Source organism: Pelobates fuscus, chromosome 1 (genome assembly GCF_036172605.1).
Source record: "Pelobates fuscus isolate aPelFus1 chromosome 1, aPelFus1.pri, whole genome shotgun sequence".
NCBI lineage: Eukaryota > Metazoa > Chordata > Amphibia > Anura > Pelobatidae > Pelobates > Pelobates fuscus.
In genome coordinates this window covers 298,748,114-298,764,301 of record NC_086317.1, presented here as the reverse complement: position 1 = coordinate 298,764,301, position 16,188 = coordinate 298,748,114, and the positions used below count along the sequence as shown (strand labels likewise).

The following is a 16,188-nucleotide window of genomic DNA, read 5'->3' as shown; positions in this document are numbered from 1 at the left end:
ACTGTTACCAACTGTCACTTTTGCCTTGATGGTAATTTTGTAACAGATATTGCCAATCAGTCAGATTCTTGAGTCGTGTGAGATAATTTCTCATCTAAAATTGAGGAATTTGTCTTTTCCAATAAAGTAGAATTTTTCCCTGTTAATTGTTTGTCTTTTTTTTTTTAAGTGGCATAGCAGATTTACAGTTTGCAGCAACCTGGATTTATCCGCCTTGCTTGCTGCATTGTAGTATAATTATACTTTCTCCTTTCACAGATTTTTCTTGTCTCTACTGTAATAGTGGGTGTTTTTAATGTATTTTATCTTCAATAAAACTGAATATGAAGGGTTATTGTCACATGAAATTGCTCTGTGTCCCAGGACCTCTCTCAAAAGGCAGCCATTTCCATTGCTGACTAAGCAACTCCCCCTCATAGTATTAATATTTTACGATAGGTCTTAGGTAAGTCTAGAAAGCAGAGTTGTTACTTTACAAAAACACCTGGGAATTTAGCTCAAAGCTAAACACCTTCTATTGCTCCAACAAAACGAGGAATGGCCAAGCCATTTGATTTGTGATATGGAGTTCTCTCCCCCTAAAGATTCTAATCCCACTTATGATACTTCTCAATCTCCTTTTATCTCACTTGTGTCTTTCTTTTCATCTCCCCTAAGCTTACTAATCAATACACTAGTGAAGAGTCCAGGGAGATTGTGCTGCAGACCTGTTTGTATATATATCTGTGTTAAGTTCGCAGTCAACTTCCACTTCCATTGGCATCACTAGGTATAGACGGGTACAGAGCTAGCACAGAGAGGAGACTATATCTTTACTTTAATGTGTTGTGTCTTCAATCCTGCTGGCAATGCTACCAACATGAAAGAGTGGGGCAACACATCTGCTCCTTCCACATTCTAGCTCCAAAGAGCTTTGATCAGTAGTTGCTCAACATAAAATGTTAAATGCTAGCATTCTGCCATCTGAAGGGATTCTGTGCTAAAGAACCCCACGTTTGGAGCTCTATCTCTTAAAAATACTGCCAGTGTTACGTTTGCAGTTTTCAAATGTTTGTCTTCTTACCTGGAGTTGACCAGGTACCCCTTCATGTCTCCACCACTTCAGACAGAGAACTGGAACCTGTGTATATTTGTGTTGTGTTTCATGATCCTATTATTTAGCAAAAGCCAAAGGTGCAGAAATAAGGCCAGGAAATCTAAGAAGTCATGATGCCCTTTTTGCTCCTTTGCGGTATTGCTGACATATTTTTGAACTGTTTTGTAAAAGACCAACAAGGTTATTGACTTGAGTATGAATTCAAAGTGAATTTCAAACTTAAAGCCATAATAACCAAATTGAAAGAATTCAAGTCAGCTATGCTTCATGTATGCCTACTTTGACCTAAAATTATATATTTTTATTTTAGTATATACTCCTGAAGATGTTCACAATTCGCCTTATGATGTCAAGATGATGAGCATATTATTATTATTATTATTATTATTATTATTATCATATTTAGGTATTGACTCATATTTGAGGAGGTTTATGTCACTTTTTTCTGATTTCCTAATTTACAACATTAATGCTACGTACTGCAAACAGATCTTTCAATGTTTCATAGTTTAAATGACCATGTGCTTCTCTGCTAACTCTTCACTTACTATGTTTGTTGCTTGACATAAAAAAAGCAGATTGCTTTCATGCTGAATCTTAGGTTAAATGGCTTGAAAGATAAGTGCCCTTCAAATGTCCATTATTAACACACTAAGAGTTCTTTATGTGAGTTGTTCTAAATAAACTTTTAAATAAAGCACCTGCACCTGAATGGCACCAACAAGCCGTGTATTTAATGCATGTACTCTATATACTGCTATGAACAATTAGATAGTTGTGGAATATTCTAAGGATGACAGAAGTTGGTTAGAATTAAACAGTAAGATTATATGGGATTTATTTACTAAACTATAGAACTAAAAATGGAAATTTATAGTTATAGGTTTTTTTGTAGTATGACTTTCTATAGATCAGATGATATTTTGAAAAAAAAAACACCTCATCGTAACAACTACAGTTCAATGAAGTGGTTAAAGGGACACTATAGGCATGCAGGACACTTCGGCACATTTATTGTTCCTGTCCCCCTTAGTCCTGCAATGTAAATCATTGCAATTTTTATAGAAACTGCAATGTTTACATTAAATGATGCTGGACATCCTCAGGCTTTTCATGAGGATATCCAGCATTAGTGAAATCACATAGGAAAGCATTGATTCAATGCTTTCCTATGGGAAGAGCATAATGAGCACGGGGCACACGCACGTTAGGTCCCCCCATCGCATGACATTGGAGAAGACTAAGCAAGGGACATCCGTGCTGGAAACAGGTGAGCATACATTAAAAAAATTTATAACAAACTGAAAAGGCTCTTATATGTACTGTATATTTTGCCCACATTTATCTATCTTTAAACTATCTATATATCTGTCTGTCCATTTGTTTGTACACCCATCCATCAATCCATCCACTGATCTGTCCACCTGCTCTGTCCACCCATCCATATGGCTGTCCATCAATCCATTATATTTCCATATAGATTACTGATTATAAAAGTTTTAAAAAAAAAGATGTTGAACGAAAAAGAAATACAACAAAAGAAATAATGACCAACACAAATATTCCATTACATGAAAGACATTACCTTACATTTCACACAGCCTAGGCATTTTAAAGAATTAAATGCTCATCATTCCGATGCACAGAGATACTTCTTATTTCAGGAGTTTTGAAGCACAAATATAATTTAACTAATCCTCTTCATTCTTAAGCTCCTAAATATGAACGCTACCAAGCATTAACAATTCATTTTCAGATAATACATAGTTGAATTTGTTCCTGTTTACATTTTTGGACCTATTTACTGATGTTATGTAATTCCAAAACTACATCAGACGCACATGAACAAAACAGCTCTATGCATATTAAAAAAAATAAATAAATAAAGTGACTGAAAATATTCAGTTTATGTTGTTGAATGTATTGTAATTGTAACACTCAGATTTGAAATCTTTTAAAGCTAAAATACATATAAAAAATCACTTTGCTTTTATTTTTTAGGGATGAATGTGGAAGTAGAAATCAGTTAACTGCTGTTAACTCAAATTATTACTCACTTGCTTTGTCTTTCCATGCTTGCCAATCTGAGACTTTCCCACCGGGAATTAAGAAGATTCATTTGTTCTTGGATTTCATTTTCTTCATCGTCGGAAAGTTTCCCAACAGCTAATAGTTGACTTCCAGCTTGCAAAACATTGCCAACATTTCCCTGATGAGATGTTAATTCCATCATAAAGCCCTAAAAATGATCAAAGTATTTTATAGCTAGAATTTATAATAGTTAAAATGTATCACCGGTATAATATTTAGTAATACTGAGTTTCAGTCAAAAGGAAGTATTAAAAACCCATGTTTTCTTTTTTGCCAGCAGAAAGCAGAAATGAGTCAAGTATAGCTTTGTAATATAGCTTTACTAAATGATATATTTGTACACAATAAGTAATACAGTAAATATAGCTGTAATTGCAAGAGACCACAAGTTGCATGATTGTAGGGTCTGTTGTGCTTAAAGACATGGGTGGCTTAAATAAATGAAGGTTGAACTCAGGGACAAGGGCTGAAAGATATGACGCGGAGTTACATTGATGATGTGTTTGGAGAACATCTGGACTTAGAGCCAGGAAAAGGTTGGTTTGAGAAACTATGGGATAGAGATCCTATTTATATGGGGGTTGTGTTGTGTGAGATATATGTATTGACTAATAGATACAGGATAGATAACCCCTTAAAACCGGAGGGCATACTATTATGCCCTATTCTGCCTGTAATGACAGTTAGTCCCCTTGCTGGCTGGAAATCAAATAAAATAAAGTTAAAATAAGTGTAAAAAAAATAATAATACACTTATATCATATATATATAATATATATATATATATATGATCTAAGTATAAAAATATACAAATATACATAAACACATACACTGTCTAGGTGTATTTTTAATATATATATATATATATATATATATATAATTATATATCTATATTAATATCAAATTACACGTAGACTGATACGGTAGCTCAAGAATGAAAATTACCCCGATGATGGCATACCATTTGCAATAGTAGATAACTCAAGGTATTGCAAATGGGGTATGTCCAGTCTTTTTTATTCTTGGGCTACCATAGGGTCACAAAGGCAACGTAAGCAATCTGGCGAATTTTAATGTGAAAAAAATGAAACACAAGCCTTATATTTGACGCTGTAACTTTTGAAAACACCATAAAACCTGTACATGAGGGGTACTGTTGTACTTGGGAGACTTCGCTGAATACAAATATTTGTGTTTCAAAACAGTAGCCCGCCTCCACCTCATGCCCCCCCCCACCCCCCCACAGGGCTTAAGGTGTTAAAACCCCTCACCTGAAATGAGCGCCGATGTCCCTCAGCATTGGGTCAGGCTCCGCCCACGATCCTCCCCTGCTGACATCAGCCAGCAGGGAAGACCTAATGCGCATGCGCGGCAATGGCCACGCGCACGCATTAGACCTTCCATTTGAAAGCATTATTCAATGCTTTCCTATGGGGAAAATCTGATGCTAGTGGTCCGTGAGTACGTCCAGCATCAGATGACGGACCAAAAGTCTGTTTAGATTCCGGAAGCCCTCTAGTGACTGTCTGGTAGACAGCCACAGAGGGCAGACTTAGAGCTGCAGTGTAAACATTGCAGTTCTCTGGTGTCCCTTTAAGCAGCCCTGAACTCTGCCTAATAGTAATCCCGTGCAAAACGCCTCCCTCTGTTTTCAACACTTATTTTTAAAAAAATATTTATAGCCCTCCATCCATAAGTTCTTCCTCTCTACTCTTAGCATGGGCATACATTAGTGAAATGCTTCAATAAAATGCTTTTCTATGGGAATCATTTTGATTGAACTACAGATGATGTGGTGTGTCAACAGACAGGGCATGAAAAGGAAGTGAGAAGGACCTTGCTTGGAGCTGGATTCAGTGTAGATTTATATCTATTAAATAGTTGGGTTTTTTTGTTTGTTTTTTTATACATAAGGGGTGGACAAGATCAATAGTGCCCAATACAGCATAATAATGCTAAAAACACATTCTCATGGGCAGGGTTATAATAACCCTTTGCATATTTAGAGTATTTAGGACATTTTATTTCTAAAATATACTTTACTGGCGTACCTCATGAGTATGAAACTGTCCTTTTACTTCTTCGACATTGTTAGAGATCATTCCTTGGCTTTGAAGTGCATCCTCGGCAGAAAGAAGCCACGTAAGTACTTCTTCCAGTGAAGATTGATAACATTCTAAATCCACTTCAGGCTCCATCACTAAACTCCCAAACGATCTGTCGTCTAGACCTTCCATCCGCTGCAGAACAAAGAATTTTAAGCCAGAGAAAATATATGATTTTTAGTTTTTAATTTCTTCTAACCTGTGTGACCTGTATGATCTAAACTCTATCTAGTAAAGAACTATAGTTTGCACACTGCATATACCACTACACTGTAATTTTTGTTCAATACCAGTTATTAGTAGTAGAGATACTTTTACAGAAAATAAATATGGTTAGAAAGCAACAACAATATGTGTATTCACATCCATGTAACCTGAAATCGTACAATTGCAGCAATGTCTTAGAAACAAAGGCATACATATATAAATAATCATGTCAGACAATAGCAGAAGTCCAACCAGGTTACATGAACTACAACAAGAAAAATTATTAATAGTTAATACCAGAAACTTAAAAATGGTTAAAGGAAAAATGAATGTCATTTTTTGAAAACAGATTTATGTCTTTATAATAAGTAAAAAGCTTGGGATTTAGGAGCTGCCAAAAAAACATAATAAGCTGTGGTGGCTAGTAGATCATCATATATTTAAATCCATTATTTATTTTATGTGATTTCTAAAGCTCTTATAAATGAAAGCATTATGATTTTCCAAGGATGTTTTGCAAAGACAGACTTGAACATTTTTGTTTTTCCTTAAAGGTATATATCAACATGCAACATGAGCAAACAGGGACAGTCCTGACAACAAATGTATAGATTAATATATGATATATTACCATATATCCTGTCTCATTGTTAAACAGTCTCACCTCTTTGTTATATGCTAATTCTGGATTATATGACTCTACAAGTGCTCCTTTGCACACTCAATGAAACGCACAAATGAAGAAAAACAAGGCACCTTGAGTATAAATAATGTGTACATTGATAATCAAACTACCATCTAAAAATAGTAGCAATAAATATTAAGCCCAAGATATATTTATATAACTTCTTCCAGGGACACAATTATGAAGTAGACAAGCTTGTTATACACGCATGGATGACAGTTTAGCAATTAAAAAATGTAAAATGATCATAACGAATCAGACTATTCTATGGCTTAAATATGTTTTTTTACTAAATTCAGGCAGATTGTAATTAAGTACACTAGCTCTTTTTACAATGTGAAGGCCTTGGTTACACTTTGCTTAACTGTTAATTAAGTCACATATTAGCTATCAAAGTCTAATTCCCATTCCAGAAGTTATGCTTGTGAAGCCAGAGCTAAATAGTTCTAAAAGAAATCAGATACACTTCATAGAGCCTTTATAATTGTTATGGAAGGAAATAGGGACAGGCTGTGTTTTACCATGTTTGTCTTTATATTTGCAAAACAGGTCTCTATTTATCAGAATTTATCAGTTGTTCGATAATTAGGCTAAGAAGAAGCAACGTCTTTGAGATGGATCTTACACAAGTGTGTACTCATGCCTTCACTATTGGTATGAGATTCTTGTGCAGAGGCTTGAGACAAATGGTAATCCCCAACGTGTGTGGAAAGAAGATGTTACATTATGATGAATGGGGCAACAGTTCACATTTCTTAGTCATGGATTTGCAGATTTACTATTTTCTAATAGCTTTAGTTACTTGTTATCATTACCAGTTTGGTTATATTTTATTAATTTTATAGAGCTTTATACTAGTAAAATGTCTAAATGTAATGAACCCCAGAGATGAAATTCATTATAAAGTATATACATCAATGTTTAATGTCACTGAATACAAAAATAACAGAATTGCTCTGGTCAACTCAGTAACTAATGTCACTAAAGTCATGGTATTTTCACAAGAAATTGCATCTTTTACAATCTCAAAAGGAAAGATATTAGCAGGTCTGATATGTATTTGCTTTTAGTATTTATGTAAAATGGCTAAATATTTTGTTTTAAAAAGTCCATTCCTTATTAAAAGTATTGCTAAGGTAAAATATGACTACTTTATCTTAAGGCCCTTCTGCAGCATGACCGCCACTAAACTGTGAATTGACGAGGATGTTCTGTGATGTGTGTTACAGTCTTAACATCCCTTTTTGTGTATTTTCCCTAGCTTAGTCATGTATTTCCCTCTATGTGTTGGTCGGAAGCTGTCTGATCCCTGTTCCGGAGGTGCCGCCATGAACAGAATCCATTCACCTCCTGAATGGGGAACACCATGATGCCTCAATTAGAATGAAGAACGTTCGCACCTCGTAACGAGGTGTCAAAATCACAAACCGCAAGGAAAGCCTCGGCGCGTGCCTACTCTGGGGGGTGGCTCATTCGTTAGACAAACGCCATCCAGGGGGAGCATTCCTAGATTGCTCCCACCACGTTCAGTTCCCGAATGAGGACCTCCCTAGTGCCCCCTGGAATGTTCGCACCAATCAATTAGAACGTTAGCAACTCACAACATAAGTGTGAAACCACAAGGGAAGTAATTAATGAGTGCTCCCCTGGGTGTCCGTTCTTATAGATGGGTGGCGGCAAGGGGGATCATCGTGTCCCAAAAGGAGGTGCTTCCATTATCTGGTTTCACCGAGGGACCATGCAAATGGAGACTGTTCATGGCGGTTACCGTTCTAGGGGTCCCTGAGATTGGTGAGTACACTCTTTGGGTACAATAGCGGTTTGGATGGCTTTCTGTAGCTGGGAGTCCAGGAGGCGGGAAGCTTTCTCATGCTGGGGCTCCCAGGTACAGAGGCTCATGGGATGAAGACCCCCTAGTCACCAGAGGTGGGAAACCCTATGGAGGGGTAGCGGGAACAGGGGACAAAGGGACCAGTTGATGGAATAGGCAGGATGTGGCAACAGACTGGATATGAGAAATAATGGTGAGGCCATAATCAAAGATAACATCAAGACAGTGAGCTTGCAAGGACGGGTTGACGCGGGTTCCAGCAACTTGTAGGCAGAGTGAAAGAGGAGGATTAGTATCATGAGGAGGAAAAATAAGAAGTTCAATTTTAGAGAGATTGATTTTCAGAAAGCAGGAGAACATCCAATCAGTGATGGAAGAAGTTCTAGAACAAAGAGGGTGAGAGGAAAGGAGTAGCACAGCGATCTACTGTTCAGTAGCTGGGAACAATTCCTCAGGGGTAGTAAGGCACAGTGGAAGTGTGGAAGAAAGAAAGAAAGAAAGAATAATGAAGGGAGGAGGTTTATTTTCTTGACTGTTTATTCTTGTCAGCAGAATTCTATTCTTGTTTAGTCTCACACCATACACATAATGCTACTCTCTAATTCGCTTCAGAAAAGCATTTAAGTGGCTTCTCAGTTTCCTGCCTATTTCTTCTTTCTCCAGATCCATACATATAGGCCTCAATAACCATCTCCAACATTTTGCTAACAAAAGTACGTAAACAAATACATAAACAAATGACTTTGTTTTGAAGGACAAGTGCTCTTATATTTTAAATTACCCAACCCTTAAGGAAAATAGTACAAAACATCAGCTGCTACTACAGAAAAACAAACAAACAATAAGAATCTGCAGTTAATGTCACTAAAGTTTGCCATAAGGAAGTATAATCTCAGCTGGCGCTGAGCAGAAGACTAAGAGTTAATCAAGTATGGCATTGAAATGAGAACACCTTGAAGGACTGGTTAGATTTATCTGAACGTTAACTTGTTATTTGTCATGATGATTTATACAAATAACCATTATATAAATATGGAACTAAGGACATGAAATGTTGCTGGTAGAATAAATAATGGTGACAGGTCAAATCAGGCTATACATTAATGTGAAAATAAGAGGAATGAAAAGATAATGGAAAGAATACATTTCATATTTTAACATTAATTCACCATATTTAAAGCACTGAACATTTTACTGAGCAACAAGAGTTTAACCAAAAAAGATTAAAAAAAAAAAAAAAATTGTGAAGGAATGCATTGGGTAGGTACCATCTTTGATGAAAAAAATACATTTCTACAGGGTTATTTACTAAAACAAAAATTCAAAATGAATTTCAAATACATAAATAGTCAAGCTATAAAAATTCTTGAAGTAATCTATATTGTCAGTTCATCTATTCTAGACTTAAATTTGAAATTTACTTTGAATTCTTGCGTAAGCGGCACATTCGTTTTTATTTGAGTCAACAGTAGGATTTTGTAAAGAAAACATTTAATTTACAATATAGTTCAAGGCGTAGTAGATCAAGTAGCTTTGTGATGGTGATTTACACATAGATAAGGGATATAGTTTACATAATGCTTGGCATAATCTAGAGTTAATATAATTAGCACACTGATCTTCACTGTGTGTGAAAGATTGCATGTCACAGCACATAATTACTTTCTTCAGTGAAATCACAGGGGTATGAAGTATCAGTATACACATTTGATATGTAATATTTGAGATGTTTTTCTTAAGATTGTTGCAGATCTACAGATGCAACTGTCTTAATTAATAACACATATTTGTCTTGATGCTTTTGTCAGTACATGCTATTAGTCTGAATACTCTACACTACATCGTACATGTGCACTAAACAGAGCTAAACTTTTTGTGATATGTTTCTTTATTTAAGAACAATTATTTTTCACAACCTTACGACATTGTCACAAGTTTCTGCTATCTTTTAAAGTTGAGTCAATGTAAAAAAAAGCCAAAAGCCACAGCAAAGCATACACTCTGCCATTATAAAGTCCACTTTTGCAAAAACTTGAAATCAGCACAATTACCATATTGGCAGCATCCATTTTCCAGGCATTCCAACTGTCCTGCTTTTGGCGGGGCAGTCCTGATTTTGGGGATCATGTCATTTTTCAGGTTCCTCATGTCCTACATCTGGGGAACTGTCCCCTGGGCAGTAAAAGCTTTAGACTATTTTTAGGTGCAATTTGTTTGCCATTGTATGTTTTTGGAATGTTTGTTCCCTGTCATTTGTTTCTCATTATCACTCACGGTCAACTACTGTAGTAAATATCTATATCTCCTGTTTGATTTACTCTTTTTTTTATATTTACTAAAACAATGTTTTCTTTATTATGTCGTTATCATATAATACTGCATTTAACTTGTTGTGTTCTATTAATTTTATGCAACTTATTGATATATTGGGAATTTTCATAGCTGCCATTTTTAGCTGTTGATGGTTTGTTTGTTTTTTTAACTATGATTACATTGTACTGTCTTGTACTTCCATTTATGAAACCTGCTATTCTTTTCCAATAATACATTAAAAAAGAAAAAATATGCAAAATATCCTTTTGCATTGTAGAGTTGAACATTGATTTACATTTATAGAGAATTTAGGTTACTCTGCTCTATATGCAATTTTTGCTAATTAATATGTATTAATAGAAATCAGGCTATGTGCGTTTACCAAGCAAGTTTAGTACTTCTGTTTTTAATTCTCACATCTGTATCTGTAGTTTAATATTATTGTTCTCTCGTTTCAATACTTTCTGGCCACTTGCTCTTATTTTTAGAATGCACTGACAGCATCAAGCTGGAGCAGCGTATATATCTACTAAATGAGACAGTAACTTATATCACCCTAAAGAGTTATTTGGATTGGCGGTTGCTAAACTTTTGAAATTTTTTTACCGAAAAAGCTAATTTCCACAGTAGAGAAAGATAGTTCAGCAAAGTGGAATTTGGCATTTTGCCCGTTCCTATTTTTAAAGCATTGTGCTTGTCACATTTATGGAACTACATCTAAGCTCTGCCTATGGAGTTAACTTTTAATTTGCAGCTATTTGCATTGTAAAATTCCCATCTGAACTATCCGTGTCTACCTTGCTTGATTATTTTTTACTATATTCAATTGCTCTGATATGACAAAACAACAGCATCATTCTGCGATGTTTTAACAATACTCAATCAATATTAGAAACACATTTTCCTGCACAGATTTTATTTTTAATTTTTTAAGAAGTAATGTTACATATGTTATCATTGACATTTTATACTTGTCTGCTGTAATCTGAGGTTCTGTTATCAATTTTCTTAAAATGTCCTCGTTCCCAATCTGCAAATCTATAATCCTCTTTATGAAGCCAAAACCTATTATTCTCAATCGTGCTAAGTTTCCTGTGATGTATGTACTGCTATATTTTATTTGTTTGCCTTCTTGTTTAAAATGAATTAAGGTTCCACGTTGTAGATTTGAGGTATCAAGTTATAAATAGATTTGGCACACCCGATTTAAACCAGATCAAAAATCCTATCTCTTACACATTTTATTAAATTTTACTTTTTTGTGGTATGTCTTAAAATATTATAGTGTCATATATTTTATAATCGAAAACTAGCAACACTTCTGTTTTAATGGATGGCCTCATTCTGTCCTACACTGATTGATAGCTATAGCTTTCAGCGATCTGACTTTTGTTCCCGACATTCTACGAAAAAAATGCAGGTAAAACTATATTCAGATTTTTTTTCTAAAACAAAAACATGATTTATTTATTGAAACTAAGTTTGTAAACAATGTATTAACACCAAATTGATATTGCTCTTTAAAATTAAACATCTATTTATTTTTCACTAAAATATTGAATAAATAGGCTATTCAAAATGTTTCCTCATTATTCGTGTTAACTCTCATGAACACTCCTTTTCAGAATACACACTTAAAATATTTTACTTTATTGTTAGTAGAAAATTATTTCCTGAAGGAGTGTATAATTAATGCACTGACCTTTCTTAATGCTTATGTGCCACAACACGTTAATAAACATCTCTGTATTTTTAATAATACTATCAGCATTTATCACTAGATTAATAATTTCATGTGTATGAAAAATCTATCTATCTATCTATCTATCTACCTACCTACCTATCTATCTACCTACCTATCTACCTACCTACCTACCTATCAAATTTAAATAATAACCATAGCTATGATCAACTAGCCTATATACCTTTCAGGAACATGGGCCACACTCTGGAAATGTATATTGAATATGCAATCTGACATAATAGAACTATCTGTTTGCATCCCCTACAAAAATCAATGTGGTTCATTTTTCATATAGATACTTGGATAACTATGGTAAACTGTTTTGTTCAACTTAACATATTTTTTATTAAAATCAAATAAAGATTAAATAAACCAGTGTTCAGCAAAAACGTAAAGGAATTGATGATGAAATAATAATTTAATAAACAGAAGAAGGAATGTAATGGGAAGAGTTTTATATTAATACTGCATAAACATAAACTATACAGTTTTCAAAATCCTAAGTGATAAGATGGATAAATAACCCTTTTTTTGAAGAACAGCAGCATATATTATTACTAACATTTATTTATGTTGATAAAGTTTTACAATTCTGTGTAGATCTGTTGAGGGCAACAAGTGCAAATTATCTCATACGAAGTCCTGCTGTGTCTTCCAACAGGCATTTGCATGGTAATTCCGTGTAAAACTGTAGAACAGGCTTCCCCAAACTCCGGCCCTCCAGATGTTGCTGAACTACAACTCTCATGATTCTCAGCCTATCTATTTAATTCATAGAATCATGGGAGTTGTAGTTCAGCAACATCTGGAGGGCCAGAGTTTGGGGAAGCCTGCTGTAGAATATCGAGAGAGTTGTTGCAGAGCTCACACTATCTACTTCCTATCTGCATGCCTGTCTGGCCACGCCCAATATTTTATTATTTTCTTATGAATCTAATATATCAGAAGGTGCTGTTTTCAAAGAGTGTGGGTGGATTCAAATGATATGGGTGGAGTCTAGCGCACCACCATAAAACTTTGCAAGGTCCCACTGCTTTCAGTTGCATTAAATTAAATACATTTTATTAAGCGACGGGTCTGCAGGTAAGTTGCATGACAAAGCTATGCTATAATACTTCTGTTTCCATATTTCAAAACATTTTCTTTTTGCTGTTAAAACATATCTTTCAGAAGGAAGTAAATATCTGATAAAATAGGTATTTGTTAGTGATTTACTTTGAAAGATAAAGTTATGATACATCCAACTGCTGTTCAGCACAAAATGCAAAGTTGATGAGTCCACAATTTTGCTTTCAACATTTTAAATCAAAATTTTTTTCATCAGACCTTTCTGTAAACCATGCTGGGCAATACATATTTCACTTTAAAAAAATGTCCCAAAATAATTTCATTGTTGTTTACTTGTCAATCTTTACTTTTATATCACTTGTCCCAATGAAATTCTGATTGGACAGTTAGTTCTTAACCAAGAAAGTTAAAATATAGCAGGTTAAGTTTAAGTTAGCGCATACGTTGCCGTCTCTATTCCCATCCTTCTTTGCAGGATGCTGGGAAAAAAGCTCAGACATGAGTCTGAGTCTTATAATCCTAGAGTTGATAACTGCAATTCCTCTGAAAACGTGGTCTTGCTCGATAATTGATGCAACACTCCCCACTTTAAAATAGCTAGGGCTACCACTTGTCTCCATGCATGATAACTTTTTTTGTTTTTGTTTTACAATAACTCTCATCTTAAGAGAAATATTCCACAAATCCAATAGCAACCTATTTGTTAAAGGTGCAATACAATCACCCACTTGGGTTTAAGTAAGAAAACAGTAAAATGTATTGTTTATTAATTTAATTTTATAATTAAAAATAATTAATAATTATCCTTTTCCCCCCACCTGCTCTGTATCTCACTCCTAACCTTTATTTTGTCTTTTTGTACTTGACATCAACACTGCAACTCCTAGGTAGCTGTGATGTACCGTACTCATAGCTCTCTGTAAAACAGCTTGTATTGTCACCACCAAAAAATATCTGGATTAAGTACCGTATTTTTCGCTCCATAAGACGCACCTCACCATAAGACGCACCTAGTTTTTAGAGGAAGAAACCCAGAAAACAATATATTCTGAACAAACTGTCCCATGGTGTTTCTTACTATGGGACAGTTTGTTCAGAATATTTTTTTCTCCCCTGTCCCATAGTGTCCCCCCCTCCCATTGTCTTCTCCCCCCCTCCCATAGTCTTCTCCCCCCCTCCCATAGTCTTCATCCCCTGCTCCCCATATTCTTCACCCCCCGCTCCCCATAGTCTTCATCCACCCCCCCATAGTCTTCATCCACCCCATAGTCTTCATCCACCCCCCATAGTCTTCATCCACCCCCTCCCCATAGTCTTCATCTCACCTCCCCATAGTCCTCATCTCCCCTCCCCATAGTCTTCATCCCCCTCCCCTCCCCATAGTCTTCTCTTCTCTCCCATATTCTCCTCTCCCATACTGTCCCCCTCCCCTTGTCCCATAATTACTTACCTGTCTTGTAGCGTTTCTCGGCAGCGCGGTGCGCCCTGTGCTGCCGAGAAACGCTACAAGACAGGTAAGTAAACCTTCACATTCGCTCCATAAGACGCACAGACATTTCCCCTCACTTTTGAGGGGGAAAAAAGTGCATCTTATGGAGCGAAAAATACGGTAATCAATTGAGTTATAATAGCTTTATATGTGGATTTCATGAATACAGTTGGTGGAAGAATCTGCTAATCCTACAGTAAACATTTCTACATGTAGCCTTTTTCTTAAAAAATATAAATACATTTATCTGTAGTCTGTTTATTATACTTAATAGATGATGCCAGCTGTGGACTGTATAATCATTTCCTGGTTAATATGAGAACTCACTGTACAATATAAAAATTCTGGGGCTGTATTGCTGACAAAGAATCTTCAAGGTTTTTTTTTTTGTATATTTTGATCTGTATTAAAGTATTATGTATATAGTGTGTTATGAAATAGACATGTGCAATTCGTTTCACTCTGAATGTACATTCAGACTAATTTGTGCAATTCAGACATTCGAATTGCTGAATTGCCGAAGTGTCGAATTTCCTAAGTGCCGTACCGAACCAAATTGCAGACGTTCCGAATTGCCGAAGTTCCAAATTGCCGAAGTTACAAAGTTCTTCAGATTTCTGAAAAGTGGCAAAACAAGTGGTTAGGGTTTAGAGTTAGGGGCAAAACAAGTGGTTAGGATTAGGGGTTAGGGTTTGGGTTTTGGGGTTAGGTTTAGGGTTTAGGTTTAGGGTTAGGGTCCGAATTAATCTTAATTGCCAAAGTTCAGAATTGCCGATGTGCCAAATTGCAGTATTGCCGAAGTGCCGAACTAAATGCCATTGATCCGAATTGCCGAATCAGACAAATTTTTTTGCTTGCCCGAATTTCCGAACCAAACCAAATTTATTCCCATGCACATCCCTATTATGAAATGAGTAAGCAGGTCAACTCCAGCCTTCGGTGAAACTTAAATATACACCCACAACAATGTAACTTATAACTTTAGTATATAAAGAGACACTATAGGCACCAAAACAACTTTAGCTTATTAAAGCAGTTTTAGTGTACATATCATGCCCACTTCTCCATTCTAGTTTAGTAGTTAAATCACTTTTGCTTCTGTTTATGCATCCCCTGGATGTGACTACATCCCCTGGATGTGACTGACACAGTTTTCATAATGGTTTCATTTTTAGTTAGATGTTAATTTGCTTTCGAAGCTTGTATCTATTGCTCTGTAAATTGAACTTTAATCACCCACAGGATGATCTTGTGGGGTCTAGAAGGCTATTAACAGAAGGAGATGAGAAAGTCTAAATGAAACAGATTGTGCACTAAAGGAAGTTTAAACATTAGATGTTCTTTTACAGGAAACATTTGAGAATGCTTTGCAAGTCACATGCATGGAGACGTGACTAAGGCTGTATAAACAAAGTGATTTAACTCCTAAATAGCAGAGAAGTGAGCAGTGAGACTGCAGGGGCATGATCTATACATCAACTCTGCTTCATTAAGCTGAAGTAGTTTGGGTGCCTATAGTGTTTGTGTTTCTTTGAAGGTCTTAAGGTTAGCTACCTGTT

The 16,188-nt window shown here is 35.5% G+C and overlaps 1 protein-coding gene across 1 annotated transcript in view; it reads right to left on the bottom strand.

Annotated features, from left to right (window-relative positions):
• The window catches only part of DMD (dystrophin), a 2,317,639-nt gene that overhangs the window by 1,557,275 nt on the left and 744,176 nt on the right, over positions 1 to 16,188 (bottom strand). Inside the window, exons 10-11 of the mRNA XM_063457949.1 lie at positions 5,239 to 5,427; positions 3,154 to 3,335 (exon numbers count right to left, since the gene is read on the bottom strand). Coding sequence (XP_063314019.1) covers positions 3,154 to 3,335; positions 5,239 to 5,427 — 371 coding nt within the window. The remainder of the gene's footprint in view (positions 1 to 3,153; positions 3,336 to 5,238; positions 5,428 to 16,188) is intronic.